At 40.0% G+C, this 20,189-nt stretch overlaps 1 protein-coding gene across 1 annotated transcript in view; it reads right to left on the reverse strand.

The window, feature by feature from the left end:
• ATP6V0D1 (ATPase H+ transporting V0 subunit d1) overlaps nucleotides 1-20,189 on the reverse strand; it is a 347,395-nt gene that overhangs the window by 176,772 nt on the left and 150,434 nt on the right. Inside the window, exon 3 of the mRNA XM_044081376.1 lies at nucleotides 18,265-18,443. Coding sequence (XP_043937311.1) covers nucleotides 18,265-18,443 — 179 coding nt within the window. The remainder of the gene's footprint in view (nucleotides 1-18,264; nucleotides 18,444-20,189) is intronic.

Below are 20,189 nucleotides of genomic sequence, written 5' to 3' on the forward strand. Positions count from 1 at the left end.
TCAAAAGCCCCCTTGCAGGGGGACACAATTCTAAATGTTTTACAGTTCAAAATATTAAGTACTTAACATCTACCTATTCTAAAACTATCACGGGTGCATCTGCAACTCAGAACATCTTTACCAGTCCATAGAAGATGCCCCTCTATGCCTATAGCTTGTTTGCTCTCATCACACTAAAGTGAGAAGCATACCATACAGACAGAAAATGCTATTTACTTCTTGCTTTCTTTAGCATTACATTAGTCTATTTTCAAATATTCCCACACCAAACTTTTACTACCCAAACACAACTTACCCATTTTTTTGTCCTGGGTTTCCGGAAAAATCTAGTGGGAAAATTAACTTTTCTACTTGCTTCCTAAATGTGTGCATGTGTGGGGAGGAGATGGAAGACGTTCAATAGTGAAGATGTGTTATGTCATAATGTAGCTAATCTGTCCTCTCTGCTTTTCTGTTTGAACTGCAGAGTCCTGGAACCCAAATGGCAACACCAAAACTTTTTTTTTTCCTCCACACACTAAGACTCATTTGGGGGAAAATCAATTAACTTAGCTACAACAATAAAATGATGAATCATTATTTAGGCAAGAGGTGGTTTGGTAGGTAGTTTTTTTTTTTTTTTTTTTATCAACTTCTGTCTAGAAAAATTATGGAGTTTTTATGGTTGGGTTATTGTTAAAGATGAAATATGTAAGGCTGGAGAGAAAATTCTGGAGAAGGAAAAATGAGAAATATGCAAATTTATTGGCTAGGCATGGCAATATGATTGGCAGAAATGAAAGAGAAAGGGTGGAGAGAAAAGGAAATATACAGTGAGTATGAAAAAAAAATAAGCTTCCTGTTAAGCAGAACTATTAGTTACAGTGAAGGACTTTGGAAATATCACCTTTCTTGGGGAAAAAAGAAAAAGGGAGGATGAAATGTGATAAAACAGAAGATATGAGATTATGTGTGTGATGGCCCTCCACTGGACCAGTAATCGAAAAGCCTCTATCCTCACCACTGGCAACAGTGGGGGACATACACTGGGAGGATAACAGGTACATACACAGCATTTTCAGATGCAGCTCTCTGGATTAAGTGCAATTTCCCTTAAGAGCACACAGAGACCACAGTCAGTCCGGGGCTGGTTTCTCCCTCTTTCTCCAGACGCCAGTAAGACCCCCCCTCACTGGCACTGCTATAAAGTTGAGACCTTAGCTAGGCTTCCAAGCCATGTCCTCCAACACTCTCTCTGTCTAACCAGTGCTTCGTGTCCCTGCCCAAGTGGCTGACGCACACACACTTTGAGGTTTGATTTACAGACAGACAGACACACACCCACAGACAGACAGACACACACCCACAGACACACACCCACAGACACACACCCACAGACACACACCCACAGACACACACCCACAGACACACACAGACACACACAGACACACACAGACACACACAGACACACACAGACACACACAGACACACACAGACACACACAGACACACAGACACACACAGACACACACAGACACAGACACAGACACACACAGACACAGACACACAAAGAGGAAAGGCTGGCACAGGTTTACTAGCTATGTCCCCCTCTTTTCCAGACTATAAGGTAGTTTTTACTGCCACCAAAACCCCGTGACAGCTACTTTAAGGTCCTTAACAAAGGCTGCCCAATCTTACTGTGTAATATTAATATTAATACAAATGGTAGTTTGACCAAGAACAAGGCTATCAGGAGTAGCCACACAGTGTCACCAAATAAATATGCAGGTACTCCCAAAATTTAAATCTCTCTACACAGATCAGCCACAGTGAAAGGTTTAAATGCATTTAATAATAAATACTAAAAGAACAAGACAATACTAAATATATAGTCAAAGTGACAGAGTTGAAAACCACAGGAAATATTTAAAATAACACTGCAGTACAGGCTCACACAAAGAAAAATATCTAAACTAAGCTTCACTATATTCCTGACTGTATCTAAGAGAAGTACTATAACCTAAGAACTTACTAATAGAGCAAGGCAGATGGGGTGAATGGATCTTCTAGTTGTTGTGACGTCCAAGACTGAATACAGAATGCTCTGTCTCACTCAGGGACTTCTCAAAATAATATCTCAAACATTACTGCTGGGATAGCTTGCAGGAAGACGTACAGTTCTACATTTGTAACACCAGACATTTTGTATAAATCACTTTGACATTCACAAATGACATATAATTATTTACAAAAATCCAGCTAGCTGTGCTGGCAGTATCTCCTTGTATCACATTTCTTCTTCACTTCAAAGACTCAAGCTAGATTTCAAGTGACCCTTGAGAAACGCTGCTCGAGAGGGATGAGCCATTTTGGGAATACATTACTTCATAACCTGTATTGAGATTCCAGCTGCCTTAGCATTGCTGACTCCAGTACAGTGCTGCACTGTCATATCATATGCCTGCAACCCTAGGCTTCACCACAGTAATTTGGGATGTGGCTGTCTGGCTTGCTGTAGTCATAGATCCCCCTCAGACTCTTCCTGCCTTCTACTGCAAATACTACAAAACGGCCTATCTATCATGGTAAGGTTTCATCATATTAACATGGTACAGTTTGTAGCCCTGGCTCCTGTCGAGCAGTTCTCCACATAGTTAACATCACTGACCTTCCTTACCACTTTGGTGGGTCGCTCCAAGGATGCCTGCAGCTTGCGTCTGACAGGAATGAGAACCATAACCTGCTGACCTGACCCACAGCATACTCTCTAGCTCGAGTATTCCTGTCATACAAGACCTTTTTTCTGCTGTTGGGCTTCTGTCAGGTTCTCCTGGGCCAAGCCCATGAGTTCCCTGAGCCTTGTCCTGAGGTTTAGGACATGTACCACAACAGACTCCTTGTGGGATTCACACACACCCTCCCACACATAGTGGATCAAATCTAGAGGTTCCATCACCTTATCCCCATACAGCAACTCAAAGGGTGAAAAACCTGTGGATTCCTGGTGCACCTCTCTGTAAGCAAACAACACATTATTTATTTATTTTACATTTGTTGACCGGGCTAGTCTAGTTGGATACATGTCCATTTTCAGTAGAGGCCTGGGGAGAAAAGCTCCACAAAAAGACAGTAATATAGAACACCACTTGTTATACAAAAAATACATATTTTGCAAATGGAAAAGTAGTACATAAACTGTTTCATAAGCATAACCTAGAAAATACAATAGGTGAAAAAAAAAAAGATTGATTTTTTTTTTTTCCCAGTGGAATTGATAAATAGAGAGTAGAAAAACAATAGTACTGTAGAAACCTAGTCAAGATTTGAATGAGTAAGATAAGGTAGGGGGAATAAAAAGTTCAGTCAGGGTTAGTACAAGGACAGAGCCATTGGGAATTAAGCAAAGTTTTTAGATGCTTCTTGAAAGTGGGTAAAGAAGTAATTGCAGTAAGTTTGCTTGGAAGCTTGTTCCAGACCGGTCCAGTACAGTTGGAGAACAAAAGGTCCCCAGCTTTGTTGTTGGATTTATGCGAGGCAGCTAGTAGCTTGGTGGCAGAGCGCAAGGAAGAGAGGTTTTTATAAGGAGTAATAAGGGTACCAAGTATTGTGGTATTAGAAGGCTGATAGAAGATTTTGTGGGTGACAGTTGCTGTAGTCGTATTTGATTTTGTAATTCCAGACAGCCTAGTTGTTTAAGATGTGAGCAATGATGGGTGTGAAAAGGGGCTCCTGTCGTAAATCTGGCTATATTGTTATATGACGTTGCTAGTTTATTGAAATTAGATTTAGATAAGTTTGTAAAAATCGGTGAGGCATAAAGAAGGGTAGAGAGTAGGTGCATTTGTGCGATAGTACTTCTGGCTGAGGCAGTAAGGAAGGGTTTAAGCCTATAGAGGGATCCAAGTTTTCTATTGACTGACTTGATGGTAAAGTTAATATGTGAATCAAAGTTGAGATTGTGGTCTATTGTAACACCTAGAAGTTTGGTAGTAGAGTCAGGGGATATTATTGTGCTATTGTTAGTAGTTATACTGAAGGTAAAAGAAGATGACTTCTGTGAAGGTGTGAAAAGTAATAATTTAGTCTTTTTGGGATTCAGTAAGAGGCAATATTGATAGAACCAGTTTTCCGCTGCTGTGAAGACTTTTTGTGTAGTAGTCTGAAGCTCAACTGGGGAAGATGCTGAACATATTAGTGTTAAGTCATCGACATATTGAATACAGATGGATTGTAGAAGAGACTTATTTAGGTTGTTAATAAAAATAGAAAAGAGGAGAGGTCCCAGTATTGAGCCTTGTGGCACTCCTATTTTGATGGGAAGAAGAGATGATATGTGATTTTCCCAAAGAACTGCTTGCTGTCTATTTTCTAAGTAGGAATTAAACCACTGGATAGCCTGAGTGTCCAAAGGAAAAGATTTAAAGGATGTTTAGTAAGAGAGTATGGTTGACCATATCAAAGGCCTTAGAGAGGTCTAAGAATAGAGCTGAGGACAGCAAGTTGTTATTCCTATTTTAATCAATATGGTCAGTGAATGACAAGAGTGCAGTAGTAGTGCTGTGATAAGGTCTAAAACCGTGTTGGCAGTCTGCTAGGAGATTGTTTTGGAGAAGACGGTCAAGTAATTGCTGATGTACACATCTTTCCATGATTTTAGCTAATGGAGAAAGTAAGGCTATGGGACGGAAGTTGGAGAGCTCGTTAGTGTTACCACCTTTATGAAGTGGAATGATATGAGAGACTTTCCAGAGGGTTGGGATAAAGCCTTCAGTTATGGTTCGATTAATTAAAATGGAGACAGGAAAGGCAAGTACTTTGGATGCAATTTGTAGGTACTCAGCTGGGAGGAGGTTAGCTGAAGGGGTACAAGGTTTAAGTTTCGTAAGTAGGGTATAGATGAGATCTGTCAAGACTGGTTGCAGTTTGAAAGAGGGGAGATTTTTGTTAAGGGAGTAAGGTGCTTGTGTGGACTGATGCTAGGAAGTAACAGCGTCTGAGAAAAATTTGTTGAAAGTATCAACAATTTGGTTAGGTGTATTCAGAGTGATGTTAGAAGAAGTAGGTGTTTTAGAATTACCTGGATGTAGTAGTTTGTTGATACCTTCCCAGAATTTCTGAGGGTTTTGGCGTTGTGTGTGTTGGAATTTCCAATAATAATTTTTTTTTTATCAAGGAATTAAGCCCACCAGATTAGCAGCAGACAACCTCCCAATTGAATACCAAGAAAATCGCAGCTGATGCTTTGGCCTACCCAGTATCCATCTTGATTAACCGATCTCTGTCAGAAAGTTACGTTCCCACACTGTGGAAAGTATCGCATATAATTCCCGTCCACAAAGGTGGACCCTCCACAGAACTAACCAATTACCACCCCATAGCTATTCTCTCTCCACTCTCCAAAATACTAGAGAGATGCATACACTCTCAGGTCTCAGACTACCTCCTTACTAACAACCTCCTTTCCAATACTCAGCATGGTTTCTGACCAAACCATAGCACCACCATTTCCTTACTCTCCTTTACTAACACTATCCATCAGCATAAAAACAATGGCTCTCTCTCCTCTGCTACTTTCCTAGACCTATCTAAAGCATTTGACATGGTCCCACACAAACAACTTACCTCTGTCCTCAATAACCTATCCTTCTCATAATCGGTCACCAACTGGTTTCAGAGTTACCTGTCTGACCGCCAACAATCCGTTGTATGGCAGAATGACATATCTCCCCAACTACCTGTCTCCATAGGGGTTCCCCAAGGATCCATCCTTGGACCCCTACTCTTCTCTGTTTTCACCAATAATCTAGCCTCTGCCACCAAACATGGCACACTCATACAATACGCAGATGACTCAACCATCATCTGCTCAGCCCAGTCCCTACCCAAACTGCAAAACGTCAAACAGGAAGCCTTTTCCTCTGGTGAAACTTGGTTATCCGATGCCCAATTAATAATCAACCCAAACAAAACTAAACTACTCATTTTCCAACCCACCAAACATACTCAAAACAACTCTCACTTTAACATCACAGCAAAAGACAACACCACTATATACCCAACTGAACACACCAAATTGCTAGGAGTGGAAATAGACAAACTAAAATTTGATATTCACATATCCTTGACCATAAAAAAGCCCACAATAAACTAGGAGCGCTATACAGAAATAAGCAACTTTTCACCAAAGCAGCAAAGATTTCAATAGCAAATTCCCACCTTATCTACACCCTACTTTATGCCTGTCCAATATATACCAACCTAAGGCAATGTGATTTAAACAAGCTAGAGACGTGCTACAACAAAATCACCAAATTCGCCACAGGGGCATCCTACTGTAGTCACCATGGTCTCTCACTTGCTGAACTGGGCTGGCTTGAACTCCCTCACCTCCTTCACTGGTATCAACTCTCACTTGCCCACAAACTAGTAAATCATCCACTAAATGTCCCATCCCTCCAGAATCTACTCCAACCCTATCGCACCACCAGACCACTAAGATCCAGCAACAAAAATCACTTGCAGATCACTAAAGCCAATAACTCTGCTGGTGAAGCACTACTCTCTTGCACCATAGCCAAATTATGGAACTCCCTTCCACCCACCCACAATTATCTCCATACCATCATGCACCCACTTCAAAACTTTACTAAAAGCGCACCTAAAAACATGCTGTCTATGCCCTTGCAACTCCCACTCTAATATCACCCTCCCCATCCAACCACTACCTTTCTTTCCACTCCACTAACTACCTTAATTATAGCAAGCTCAGATGCTCATAAGCCAGTACTTATTATACAGCAGGAACTTCTTCTTGTAACATTTGTTAATGTCTGTTATGTACTTCACAGATAAAGATTCTAGTTGTCTACTGATGTACTATGTTCTCCATCTGTAAATATGTTGTAAGTAATTGCTATGTAAATTGTTAATCGCTATGTAATCCAATGTAACTACTGTTTATTTTAACTGTGGAGCTTTTCTCCCCGGGCCTCCGCTGAAAATGGACCTACGTCCAGTCGGACACTCCTAGTCAACAAATATAAATAAATAAATAAGGAATATTAGTTTCTTTGTTTCATTTCTAAGTTGTTTAAATATTTGGTGGTCAGAAGGGTTTTTAGTACTACGCCATTTGTCCCAAGTTCTAAGTAACATTTTTTGTTTGGTCTCTTTGGTTAGCCAAAGAGCAGGCTTTGCTTTGGTTTTAATTAATCTAGTGGGGGCATGGTGGTTGAGAATTTGAAGGAATTTGTTGTTAAAGTATAAAACTGCTTCATCAAGAGGTAAGTATTTTAGGGGAGACCAATTACAAGCTTTGAGTTCTAATTGGAAGTTAGTTTGGTAGAAATTGGTTTTGTTCCTGGTAGTTCTGAATTGTGTACTATTGGAGATGGGGCTTTTTTGTCTGGAGATAAAAGTGGTTAGATGGTCACTGATATTGGGTAGTGTGTGCCTGTGATACAAGTCATAGGGTTGCTATTGACTAGAATCCAGTCCAGGGTGCTCTGTTTGGAGCTGGTTTTGTTTATTCGAGTGGGGACGGTAATGGTTTGATTAAAGCCATAGAGGTTTATGTGAGAAGTAGGATTTTGCAAAATACAACAATTCCAATCAATATTAAAGTCTCCTAGTAGTATAGTTTGCTGAGGGAAGGAGGTTGAGAGCCAGCTCAGTATGTTTTCAAGGGTGTTAATATTGTTACCTGGGGGGATGCAACAGCAAATTATATAAATTGATTTATTTGTATTAATTTGTAGTTTGGTGATTAAGATTTCACTATTACTTTGTGAGGGTGGTTTGATATCTAGTAGGGTAACGAGTAATTCAGTTTTGTAAAGTATAGCTACACCTCCACCCTTTTGATGTGACGGTCAAGTCTAATGATGTTATATCCTGGTGGTAATATGTCATTATCCTTGGTTTCTGCTTTTAGCCAGGTTTCAGTTAGGCATAAGATATCGAAGGAATATAGGTCAAGAAGGGCATGCAGTTGGGTTATTTTATTATTCAGGCTGCGAATATTTAGGTGGACTATCTGGAGAGAATTTGGATTGGTGGTAGGATTTATAGAATTAGCTTGGTTTATTGAGGGGATAGTAGGGTGGTAGTTGTTTGGGCCTGGATTAGGATGAATGTGACCATAAAGGAATAATAGCTGCTGGTGACTAAGTATTTGGAAAGTTTGGAAGAAACTGAAAAAGGTTTCCTGTTTTGGAAAAACTTGATATGTGTTGATCTATGGAAATGAGGTATGAGGTAGGAAGATGATGAAGTTATATTGCTGTGTGGTTGTGGGATGTAATCAAAGTGAGGAGTAGTTTTAGTGTTAGTTGAGATTCAATTAACCTTTTGTTTTCATAGAAGGTGAGGGAGTAAGAAATGAGAAGAGTGTTTAGGAGTAGGAAGGAGGAGAGTAGGATGTTATATTTAGAAATGTTTGGATTATACATAGCAAGCAATGTGTGTTCTAAGAGGCAGGTAATAGATGGGTATGAAGATAGGGAGTTAATAGGGTGGAGTTGCTGTAATAGAGGGAAGAGGAACAGATTGAAGTATTAATGAGTGGGTGGGATTTGTTAGATGTCTTAATCGAAGGATATGGTTATTAGTGGATGAAGCAGGGGGTTGGGTTATTGTGCTATAAGTTTAGGACCACTGGGGGTGGGTGGGACTTGGGGGTAGGGTAGGGGAGCGGAGTGAGCCCGCAGGGCAAATGGAGCAGGTAGAGCAAAAGAGAAGGAAAGCCAGAAGAAAAAAAACAGTCAGTCAGTCAGCTCGTTTGGGATCACTCCCAGGGTCAGGTAAGCTGTCCTAGAGGGAGAGGGAAATAGTAAGATGTATATGAGGTAGAAGAGAGAGACTTAGAGGGAATTTAAAGAGTACAGACAGGGCTAAAACTATTGGGGAGTTGTAAGAATTACCAGAAATACAGGGGTCAATGTTAGGAGGGCAGGAGGGTCTAAACAGGTATCTTACTTTATTTGTAGGATATGAGAGATGAGTTAGGGATACATGTTCCTTTACAGATTTTGTTTTAATAGGTGTGGAAAAACAGTGGTAAGGAGAAAGCCTCAGGGAGGGAAAGGTAGCACTGCGTGGGGTATTTACAAGAAATTGGATTGGATTGTTTCTCTATGCAAGGAAATTCCAAATAGGGAAGGAAAAAAGACCTATACTGCCATCTAGTGGCCTTGGTTAGAAATTACTTCCCAAATTATACAAAGGTAATAGAAAAACGGGCATGGGTGAAAAGGTAAGCGGGAGTAAAATAAGAAAGTTAGGACTGTGGCAAGCTGCTGGCAGGCATGAGGCAGAGCCCTATCCTAGGACAATAGGTCACCAAAAAGTGGTACAATAAAGATTAGTAAGCAGCAATAGAAAGTACATACATGCAGCAATCCTTGGTGAAGGTGCTGTATAGAGTTCCGTGAAGGAACTGGTATTCCACTCAAACTTGAGGAGCTTCAATGGAGGGTAGTCCACTGGGCAGATAGCCGCTACAGGAGAGGACTAGCAAACACTACAGTGGACGAGCTACGGGCAAGCCAGCAGCATGCAAGATGGGCAACTAGGCTAGGGAACGTTCATTTAAAAATCATTTGAGCCAAATATTTGTCCCACTCTCTCAAACTGGTCTGCAAATGCCAGCAGCATGGTCTTTAGTGTACAGTTTAACCTCTTCACCAGACCATTAGTCTGGGGGTGCTGGGGGTGGTCTTTAGGTGCTTCACCCCGCAGTGCTCCCAAAGACAAGTCAGCAGGTCTGACATGAAATTAGCACCCCTGTCTGTCAGTATTTCTTTTGGGAAACTTACTCTGCTGAAAATCTCTAAGAAAGCATTTGCCACCTTATCTGCCTCAATGAAGGACAGAGACACTACCTCAGGGTATCTGGCAGCATAATATACTACCACTAGGATGTACTTCTTTCCTGTGGAACTTGGGGTACTCAGAGGTCCCACAATATCCATAGCTACCCTCTCAAATGGCTCTTCAATCACAGGCACAGGCACCAAAGGAGCTTTGACCTCGTCTCCTGCCTTGCCTACCTTTTGGCACTTCTCAGAGGTCCTGCAGTATCCTGTTACATCCCTTGCAATCCCAGACCAATAAAAAGTTCTGCATAATACATCTCTTGGTACGCTTTATGCCCATATGACCTGCAAAGGGAATGTTATGTGCTACGGCTAGAAGTGCCAGTCGTTAGGTTCTGGGCACTGCTAACTGCTGTATTCTCTCACCCTCTATCCCTCCTTTAGGGGTCCACTCTCTATATAGTAACCCTTTGTCCCAATATAGAGATTCCCCCTTTCCTTGAGAATCAGATGCTTCCACAGCGGTCTCCCTTAAGCCTTGTAATATAGGGTCTGAGAGCTAAGCCAGTCTCAAAACTCTCTTTGTAACCCTTCCCAGCTCCCCTTCCACAGGAAGTCTGGTATCCTCTGACAGTGATGCCTCACTGTCAGCTTAGGTACTACAACTCATCTCTGCCCTTGAAGTCACTCTGTCCAAGGGAACATCAGTACCCACCAGCAGCTGTGGCTCACCTTCAGTCTCATTGCTACAGGGTAGCTTTCTCCCTGAAGAGCAACCTCGCCAGTCCTGGTTTCAAGTGTGCAGTCTGTCTCGGCTAGGCTACGAGACCTAAATGCCTGTCTGCAAGCCTGACTGCGTGCAACTACATGAACACAAGATACTGCATTATCAAAATCTTTCCCTATCAGGACATCTGCAGGGATATCCTCAAACACACCTGCTTGCTTGCTTGCTTTCTTTACCACCCTCCCAGCCAAGATGAACCTTAGCCAAAGTTATTTGGAATGGGGTCCCCTCCTAAAGCTCTGACTGGAGTAGACTTCCCAAGCAAGTAGTGCTCCTCTTTAACCACTGCAGGCTTCACAATGGTTAGGTCACAGGGTGTGTCGCTCTTAGCAGTGGTCCGTTTCCCCATCTACTAAGATAGGATATAATCCCTTGTGGTAGTTTGGTACTCTTGTTGTCGCCACACAACTTACTGCTGGCATTCTGTCCTTCCCACATGCTGGCTTCCCTACCTTTTGTTCCCCACTTTGCCTCCGTGGACATCTATATGCTACATGGCCCCCACTGGTTACATTTAAAACATTTAACCCTTGATCCTGGCTATGTACCTGAACTAGCGTCTGCCCCTGTTACTGGTGAACTCTGTTGGGGAGGTTTAGGCTGCCCACCATGGGTTCCCTTAGACCCATGTGCAGGACTGTGTATCCCTTTCCTGTGCAGTAATGCCCTGCATGCTAGGAATAGGTCTCCCTTCTTCCCCAACTCATCTGCAGTATTGCATTGCCTATCTGCCAACCAGATTATCATGTCCTCAGACAAAGTGCTAAGGGCTTGTTCCCTCACCAAAATATCTACCAGCCCTTCAAAAGTGGTTACCTGACACTCTCTCATCCACCTATGAAAATAAATGCTCAAGTCAGCAACATAATCACACACACTTTCATATACCTTGCATCTATGCTCACAAAACTTTTTTCTATAAGCTTCAGGTGTTAACTTAAAACACTCACATTTCTTTACTTGGTTAAAGTCTAGACAATCAATATCCGACAATTTAGAAACAGTGGTTATAGCTTTACCATAGAGCATCGGGGGTCAGGAACTGTATCCAAAGCCCCTGGTCAGTATTATACTGTTTACAAACCCTTTCAAAATATATGAAAAAAAACTATCAGAACTATCACCCTCTGTACATTGTGGAAGGAATGTACTGATTTTTATTGCTTCTTGGGTTCAGTTATTCCCTTCCCCATTACCTCCATGACCCTGGCAAAGAGTTAGCGTCTCCTTTCTGTGTTGCCTCTGCCTCTCATTTTCTTTGGCTTCCAGACATCTCAGTCTCTCCGATGATTCTAATGCCATCTGCTTCTCCTCTTCTTCAGCCTACAAATGCCACAGTCTCTCTCTTGATTCTAGTTCCAAACGTTTGGCCTCCAGTTCAAGTCTCTAACTCCAGACAGATTTTTTCAAGTCCTCTGAGGCAAATTTGAGCTGTCCATTTACTGAGAATTCTAAATCCACAAGGCCAGTCTGGTTGTCTTCCTGGTCTGTGCTGCAGCTGTGGTTATGGCTGTAATAATTTCCGCTTTAGTCACATTCCAAATGGCTCCTTGTCAGCTTGCCATAATCCTCTGCTGACATCCTTGTCAGCTCTCCCCGACTAAGCTAACAATAAACAAATAAATAAATAAAACTATTGTGATGTGAAACTCTGAATTTCTACCATGTGACTACTTGAGAGTACACACACCTTCTTTACTGACCACTGTTTACAGGTTGCAGGAGTTCAATATCCACAACACTGAATCCCAGTAAGTGATGTGGTGGATCCCACCACTGACAACCAAATCTAATGTGGATATCCCACCACTGCCCACCAAATGTGATGCCCCTCCATTGGAATAGTAATCAAGGAGCCTCAAACCTCACTGCTAGCAACAATATGGGACATAAACTGGGAGGACAGTAAGGTACACACAGAGTATTTCCAGATGTAGCTCTCTGTATCAAGTTCAATTTTCTCCAGATCCTCAATAATACTCCCCACTGGCACAGCTATAGAGTTGAGACCTTAGCCAGGGTTCCAAGCCAAGTCCTCCAACACTGTCTCTGCCCAATCAGTGCTTTGTGTCCCTGCCCAAGTAGGTGACACACACACCCAGAGGTTTGATTCTCACACACACACACACACACACACACACACACACACACACACACACACACACACACACACACACACACACACACACACCTGGGAAAGGCTGGCAAGTTTACAAGCTATACCCCCTCTTGCCCAGACTGTAAGGCAGTTTTCACTGCCACCAGAACCCCTTGACAGCTACTTTAAGGCCTTTAACAAAGGGTGTCTAACCTTACTGTGCAATATTAATACAAATAGTAGTTTGACCAAGAGCAAGGCTATTAGGAGTGTCCCACACAGTGTCACCAAATAAATATGCAATTACTTTCAAAACTTAAATATCTCTACACAGATCAGCTACAATGAAAGGTTTACATATATTTAATAATAAATAGTAAAAGAACAAGACAGTACTTAATATATATTCACAGTGACATCAGAGTTCAAAACCACAGGAAATATTTACAATAACATTGCAGTACAGGCTCACACAAAGAAAACTATCTAAACTAAGTTTCACTATATTCCTGACTGTATCTAAAAGAAGTACTATAACCTAAGAACTTACTAACAGAACAAGGCAGATGTGGTAAATGGATCTTCTAGTTGGCATCAGGTCCAATACAGAAAACAGAATGCAGTGTCTCAGTTAGAGACTTCTCAAAATAATATCTCAAATATTACTGCTGGGATAGCTTGCGAGATGACATACAGTTCTAATACATTTGTAACACCAGCATCTTGTATGAATTAGTTTGATATTCACAAATTACATATAAACATTTACAAAATTCCACCTAGCTGTGCTGGCACCTTCTCCTTACACCACAGTGTGATATGAAACATATTACTTGAAAAAGTTAGAAATATGTTTAACCCTGCTATAACTTGGAACCAACTACCCCTTAAAGATTTGTTAATAAAAAAACTGTAAACAATATTAAAGAACAAGGTAATAGTAATTTAAATAAGGCATACAATTCTATTAACTGTAACATGATGCCAGAAATACTGAAGAGGTATGGGCAGGGTGATAAACTTGTAAGGATTATGTTAGCATGTTAGTAAATGGGAGGTTTAGTAGAGACATTACTTTAAATAGGGAGATAAAGCAAGACTGTCCTCTTAATTATAAGAGTAGGAATTTGAGAAAACAGAGAACTACTGAGACAGCAAAGGCAAAGGTTAGAGAAGGTGGGCTAAAACCATTTAATGAGGTGGGAATTATTTTATACACACCTGTGCAGATGATTTGCTTATAATAAAGTAGATGGAAGAGAGTGAACAGCAGGAGTATTTACTGAAAAATTAAGAATGGATGAATTCAGTAGGTTCATACAATGAATAAGAGTAAATACAGAGGATATAATTAAACAGATAGTCACTACTGTTATCAGACAGAAGTTTATTGGAAATAAAATTAGAAGGGGTGAAAGACAGTGGAGGAACAATGGAAAGAAAGATTACAAAAAGTTAAAAATATTACAAATAAGCAGACAACTTTTGATTTATCCTTATTTTTTTTTGGAAACTTATTTAATGCATTCACATTTTAGGCATATAAGGTTACTTAGGAGGGATGTTTATTTTTCCTACAGAGATGGAGAATGTTATTAGTAATTATTTTTATGTTTAAGTTGGGTATCAGCATTAAATGGTGTTGAAACATTTTTACTGTATGGTGGACAGTGGGTCCTTGGGGATCCTTTTTTGTCCTGCTTCAATATTTATGTTTTGGGCAATGTCTACAATAAAACAAAAAGTGCTGAAAAGGATTGTGCTGGAAAATTGTTGTGGGAGAAATAAATTTGGCAACCTGCTAGCAAAAAGAAAAAAATTAAGAGTATAACATGTAATGTAAGAAGATGGAATTTAAACTGGAATGACAATTATTACAAGAAAAGTTTGGTATGTGAATATCATGTTAAAATACCATATAAAATCTTGGGAAAATAAAAGACTGGAAATTTAAAAAGCAATAAGGGAAAGGTGGGAAAAGTTTAAAAATGATTTAGAACTGAACTTTTTTTTTTGGTTTATGCTAGAAAAATTACCCATTAAAAACAGGTGAAAGGTACTGAATGTGTAGGGTGTTTAATGATGAAGAAACTTTGGATCATTTTGTTATAGGATATGCAAGAACAAAGGAAATATGGAGTTTATGTGAAAAAGAGTTCACGGGAAAAAGGTAGAATATATAGTGTATGTGTTGTATGAAAATCAAAAAGGAAAATGTGGAAAGATTGGCTAGGTTAATAATGGGTGTCTGGACTATGAAGTGTTATTGTATAATCAAATATGGGATGCATGGAATGTAATGAATAAGATTAAGAAATGATTATGGAATAAGATGGTGGAATAAAATTATTGTGCATTAATTTATTTCCTGATTTATATCTGAATTATGTTTCTGTAAATGCCATTTTCTATACAAATATTGGAAGATGTCACTTAAAATTTTACATGTGTAAAGTTCCCTACTCTTTTCAATAGGTGTAATAGATCTTTTATAACCTCCTGAGCTATATCAACTCAAAGAGATGAGACCTCATCTTAACATCTTATATGAAGGATGACACACACAGGAGTGCATCACCAATCCCTAATCCTGCATTGCAGTGCCAGCAATCCAATCACCTGGAATGAAAATAGGACCCACGACCTTCTGCCTTCTAGCACAAAGGCAACTCTGTTACTTATTACTCCACCCACCCATCACCATTAGAGGTGTACTACATGCGAGTGCTCCCACCCACATGCTGATGAAGGCTTACCACCACAGGCTTGGTAAGACAAGCCTATGCCTCTAGTTAATGGTCGCATATTTTTCACATACAAGCCTCTATCTCCATATATTAAAGCAGCAATCAATGGTTGCATTTTACCCATGCAAGCATCCACTTGCATGTAGCAAAGCATTAACTAGACCACCACAGCTTCCCCCAGAGATAGCATTAACAGCTCACAGCTAACAATCACTGGTTCCACCAGCATCAGAGACACTATTCCAAGTCTTGTCATCTGGGTAAATTCAGGATTTTATCCCTCTACACCACAGAGCTGGGTATCAGAAAAAGGGATTTTTATTTTTCAATATCAGATGGCCTCAACCCCATTCCTGGTGACAAAGTTGTGCCCACTAGGAATACCTCTACCGATGTGCATCTGTTTCCACTCATGAATACAGAAGACTTCTTGTCCCAAGCATAAGTTAAGCACATATCCACAAATATGTAATGCATGACTTGCAATGCCCCTTCCAGCCATTGCCAAATCTGCAGCAACTGAACCACCTGACCAGTCCCAGAATAGGGAAGCTGATGTTAGCTGCTCATTCTTGCCCCTTACCAGCTTTCTCCAACTCCCAGTGGGAGGACTGAGCAAGTGTCTATTGCTAATCCCAATCTCCCACCAGTTTTCAAATTGCAGTGCAAGGGCTGAGCAGGTGATAGCTGTGGATTCTCTCCATCTACCATCCCGCCCAGCTCCCAGGAGGACTGAGCTGGTTATGTATTACCGATTACCACAGCACACCATAGCTCCCAAGAGGAGAAGAACTGAGCTGGTGTTCATTTGCTTAAGTACAGTCTACAAGCTGCCTATGACTGCATGAACTGAGCTGGTGTTCATTTGCTCAAGTACAGTCTACAAGCTGCCTATGACTGCATGAGTTTTCTCCAGGTGTTACTACTTCCTTCAGCTTTCTACAAACATGCTGACTGATAAGCTTAAGTGAACTATTAAATCATACAACTAGGGCAATAGGCAGAGATGAAAAGGTCGTGGTCCAAAAGGGTCCAAAACAGTAGTAGTTCACTAAACTGGCTAACAAACTATAATTCATGGACCATAAACCACTTGGATAATGGGACTTGTAAAGTAATATGAAATACAGCTTTGTCCGGCCAACAGAATACAAAGTATCCCTTTAAGACTGTCCTTTAACAGTCTACCTTGAAAGTTCTGACATTTTATTCTAGCTACAAATTATTTCTTTTGATTTAAGTGTTTTGCCAAAATTCAAGAGAAATAGCATCATCTGGTGAGTTAAAAGTCACAATGTGTTTGTATGCTTGTCATTTCTTATTTAGGGCCTTTTTTTTTTTAGTAAAAAGATGCATCAGTTTTCTATCAAGAAGATGGCCCAAATACATTCAGTCTATCAGCTGGCTATTTATCTTTAGGATAGTGTGATGCACAGCTCTAGATTTTAATGCAAACATCTCTGCAAATCCATGGTCATACATCTATTTAAGTCCATGGACTCAACCTGTGCTTTCCCCAACTAAGATGTTACTTAGGATAAAGTATACTGCTTACCCTTCAGTTGCATGAATGCAAGGAAAACAATTTTTACATTTCGTTTTACTAAAGCAGAAACTGAATCCAGAAACAATAAATGACAGGGCAAAATACCTAGGATCAACCTTAGACCCACCTCTTTCTTTCTCAAAATATATTGACATCTTTATCAACAAAATACCAGACAACTTAAACAATGCTATAAAGTTTCTCATCTTCACAAACCCACTGCTCGTCTTGCCATAGCTAGGAACATACTAATTCCAAAAGTCAAATAGGGTCTAACTACCTTCCACTATAGTGGCAACACACAAAATTCAAACAATAAAATATAAAATCTGCAGATTAGCTTTCCTTGCAGATCAACTCGCCTATCACTGCCAGCTTCCACAACATGTTAAAGGGCTGCCCATTAATGAAAGGGCAACTTTGCTACTTTCCACACAGACCTCTGAGGTTATTAAGCTAGGATACCGTCTCAATTTACAAGAAAACTACAAATTGAACAAACTATGCACCAAGAGAGGTACATGAGGAGAAACTTACCCTCATCAAGCCTAAATTCAAAACAGAAGCAGATGAAAGGGAATTCTTAAAACTAGCAGCAGCAATTTGGAACAATCGCCCATCAAAAGTCAGATAAGAAAGTATCAATGAAGCATTTAAAAGTCAAATAAAAGAAAGCTTTTTGAAAGAATCATTTTGCGCTTGCTATAAAGAAAAGGGTTAGGAATAACCTAAATTCAAAAAGGGTTAGTAACAACCTAAATTTAACAGTGGCCTTCTATATACACTCTCTGTACAGGCAGAGAGAGTACGGGCTAATGTCCTGTCTGAAAGTGTGTAGGTTAAATGGATACTTGTATCATAATTATCCGATCAGCTGACACTAAGAGCCTCACTGTTCTCGTCGTACAAGTTGCACTAAAAATGTCTCACTGTAGAGTTTCCAACTGTTGTCTAATCATGTAATTTCCTTTGTTCAAATCCATTGTGATTACTGTCCTAATAAATATACTTACATCTATGTAAACTGATGCGAAAATTAGACTGTATTCCTTGCACTAATTTCTGTCCAGTGGGACTGGGTTGTGTCTAAAAAGGATCACTTACCAAAAAGTAATAAATAAATAAAAATGCTTTTGGTCACTCTGCGTTCCACAAACCTTGCTGCAAAGGTAAGAAATTTAATATTGTTAAAATGCCGTGTTATGCAAATTAATTTGTTAAAAATCAAAAATTCATTAAGACAGCTAACAGAATGACATGTCTCAAGTTTCAGATGAACACAGTATATATTACCAAGGGGAGTGTCGACCAAGATGGCATTATACAGCTCTTCTGGTGTTTGAGCTATGTTCACAGCTTCCATCTGTTCAAAGCTTCCCAATGGATGGCACTTTGGAACCAACTCGGATATGGAACGTTGGTGTAATGTTCCAGTGATCAGTAGTATTACATTGTCAATCATGTAGCTGTACCTGCCAAAACATTAAAATTAAATATTACACAAGCACTGATAATTGGAATTAGCTGGACATTACAATCAAAATGACCACATTGCTTTCTTTAATATCTTACCAGGTAGAAACCGAGGATTATGAACAAGTTTCTAATCACGAACTAACTTGTTATAAGTTTGAGACATGAATGGATGTCAAGAAATTCACTGTGATATTGGAGCTTGAGAGATGAATCCTAAATCCATGTCCAGAACACGTAACAAGATGAAATTATGATCCGAAAGACCCTATCTTAATTCTTTGTAGTGCCTGAAGCTGTACATGTTCCAAAAACTCTACAATAGTTTCATTTTTATTTATCCTTTGTTAATTGGGTTAGTCTCACTAGGCTAGAGGTCCTTTTTCAGGGGAGACATGAGGTGGAATTTGTACCACTGTGGGGAATCTGGCACAGACATGGGAAAACCTCCCTTACGTTTTGCAATAGGTGTCATGGGATCTTTTACATCCATGTGAGCTACCACCAACACAAACAGATGGAACCACAGTTTAAGATATCACCAGAAAGACAAAATACTCAGGAGAGAAGCCCCCCCCCCCCCCCCCCACACACACACACACACACACACACACTGCACTGCAGTGTCAGAAATCCAAACACCTGGAGTGGGAATAGGACCCACAAACTTGGTTGTCCAGCACCAAAGGCAAGTAGGTTACCTGTTGTGGCCACTGATATTGCTACAGGTAATGAAAAAGAAAAAAGAAGTGTGGGAGTGCCAAGTGTATTATGGCTGTAACACATTTACTACTATCACAAACAAAGCAGTCCCCACAAGAGAGAGGTGGAAAGCAAAAAGACATCATGAAAATAATTTTTTTTTTTAATCTCCAACCTTCCAAACACACTTCTGCAGATGCAGCTGACTGGCGTTAAGCTCTAGACCATATTAGACTAGTAAAAACAATGATGGACACTTACCAAAATATTAAGCACCTTACTGAGGTCAGAAAAGTGCTTAGCAACCCTGTCTTTTCAACTATTTCTGAGCATAATCACTGCACTCCGTGCAAAATGGTAGCATAACTGGCTATTACAACATGGTTCCTCAAAAACTGATTACAGCATGGTTCAAACTACACTGACAAAATCACATTCAAAAATGGTACCTGCCAGAAGCAGCAGTGTTCAGTCAATTTTGCCGGACTACAGTGACAGAGGGAAGAGTTCTGTCCTCACAGAAATGTATTTGTCTGTTTTTGTTTACTTACTTGAATGGAAGTGCATTGCATTACTAGGGAACTTTTCAGTCATTTCTTAGTTATACAAAGCAGGAAATACAGCAAACAGCAGAAAGAAACAATAAAAAAATACAGAATTTAAAGTTAACAAAAAAATAAAATAAAACAAACATTCTTTTTGCCAGACAATGGACTCTGTGATTGTTACAGTTATATAACAGCATCTGTGTATACGCATCTTGCTTCTTTTTGTAGTAAGCTCTTAACTTCTGCCTTTATGCTACTAAACTATGTTACTGCCTTCTTGCAGTAGAAAATGGGTTTTAATATTTAGACCTTACAACAAAAAATGCTTCAGATAGGCAAGCTAATGTTTGTTGGGGAAAGGCTAATAAAACAGTATCATTTAAACTAGACTTCAGATTACTAGTTACAAAATGTATTCTTACTGTCCAGTGCATGTTCTGCAAAAGTCTGTGTGGAGTAATTTTTACATCAGTATTGCCATAATGGACAACTACC

The sequence above is a fragment of the Protopterus annectens genome, chromosome 8.part0 (genome assembly GCF_019279795.1).
Source record: "Protopterus annectens isolate FY-2018-M chromosome 8.part0, PAN1.0, whole genome shotgun sequence".
NCBI classification, from domain to species: Eukaryota; Metazoa; Chordata; order Ceratodontiformes; family Protopteridae; genus Protopterus; species Protopterus annectens.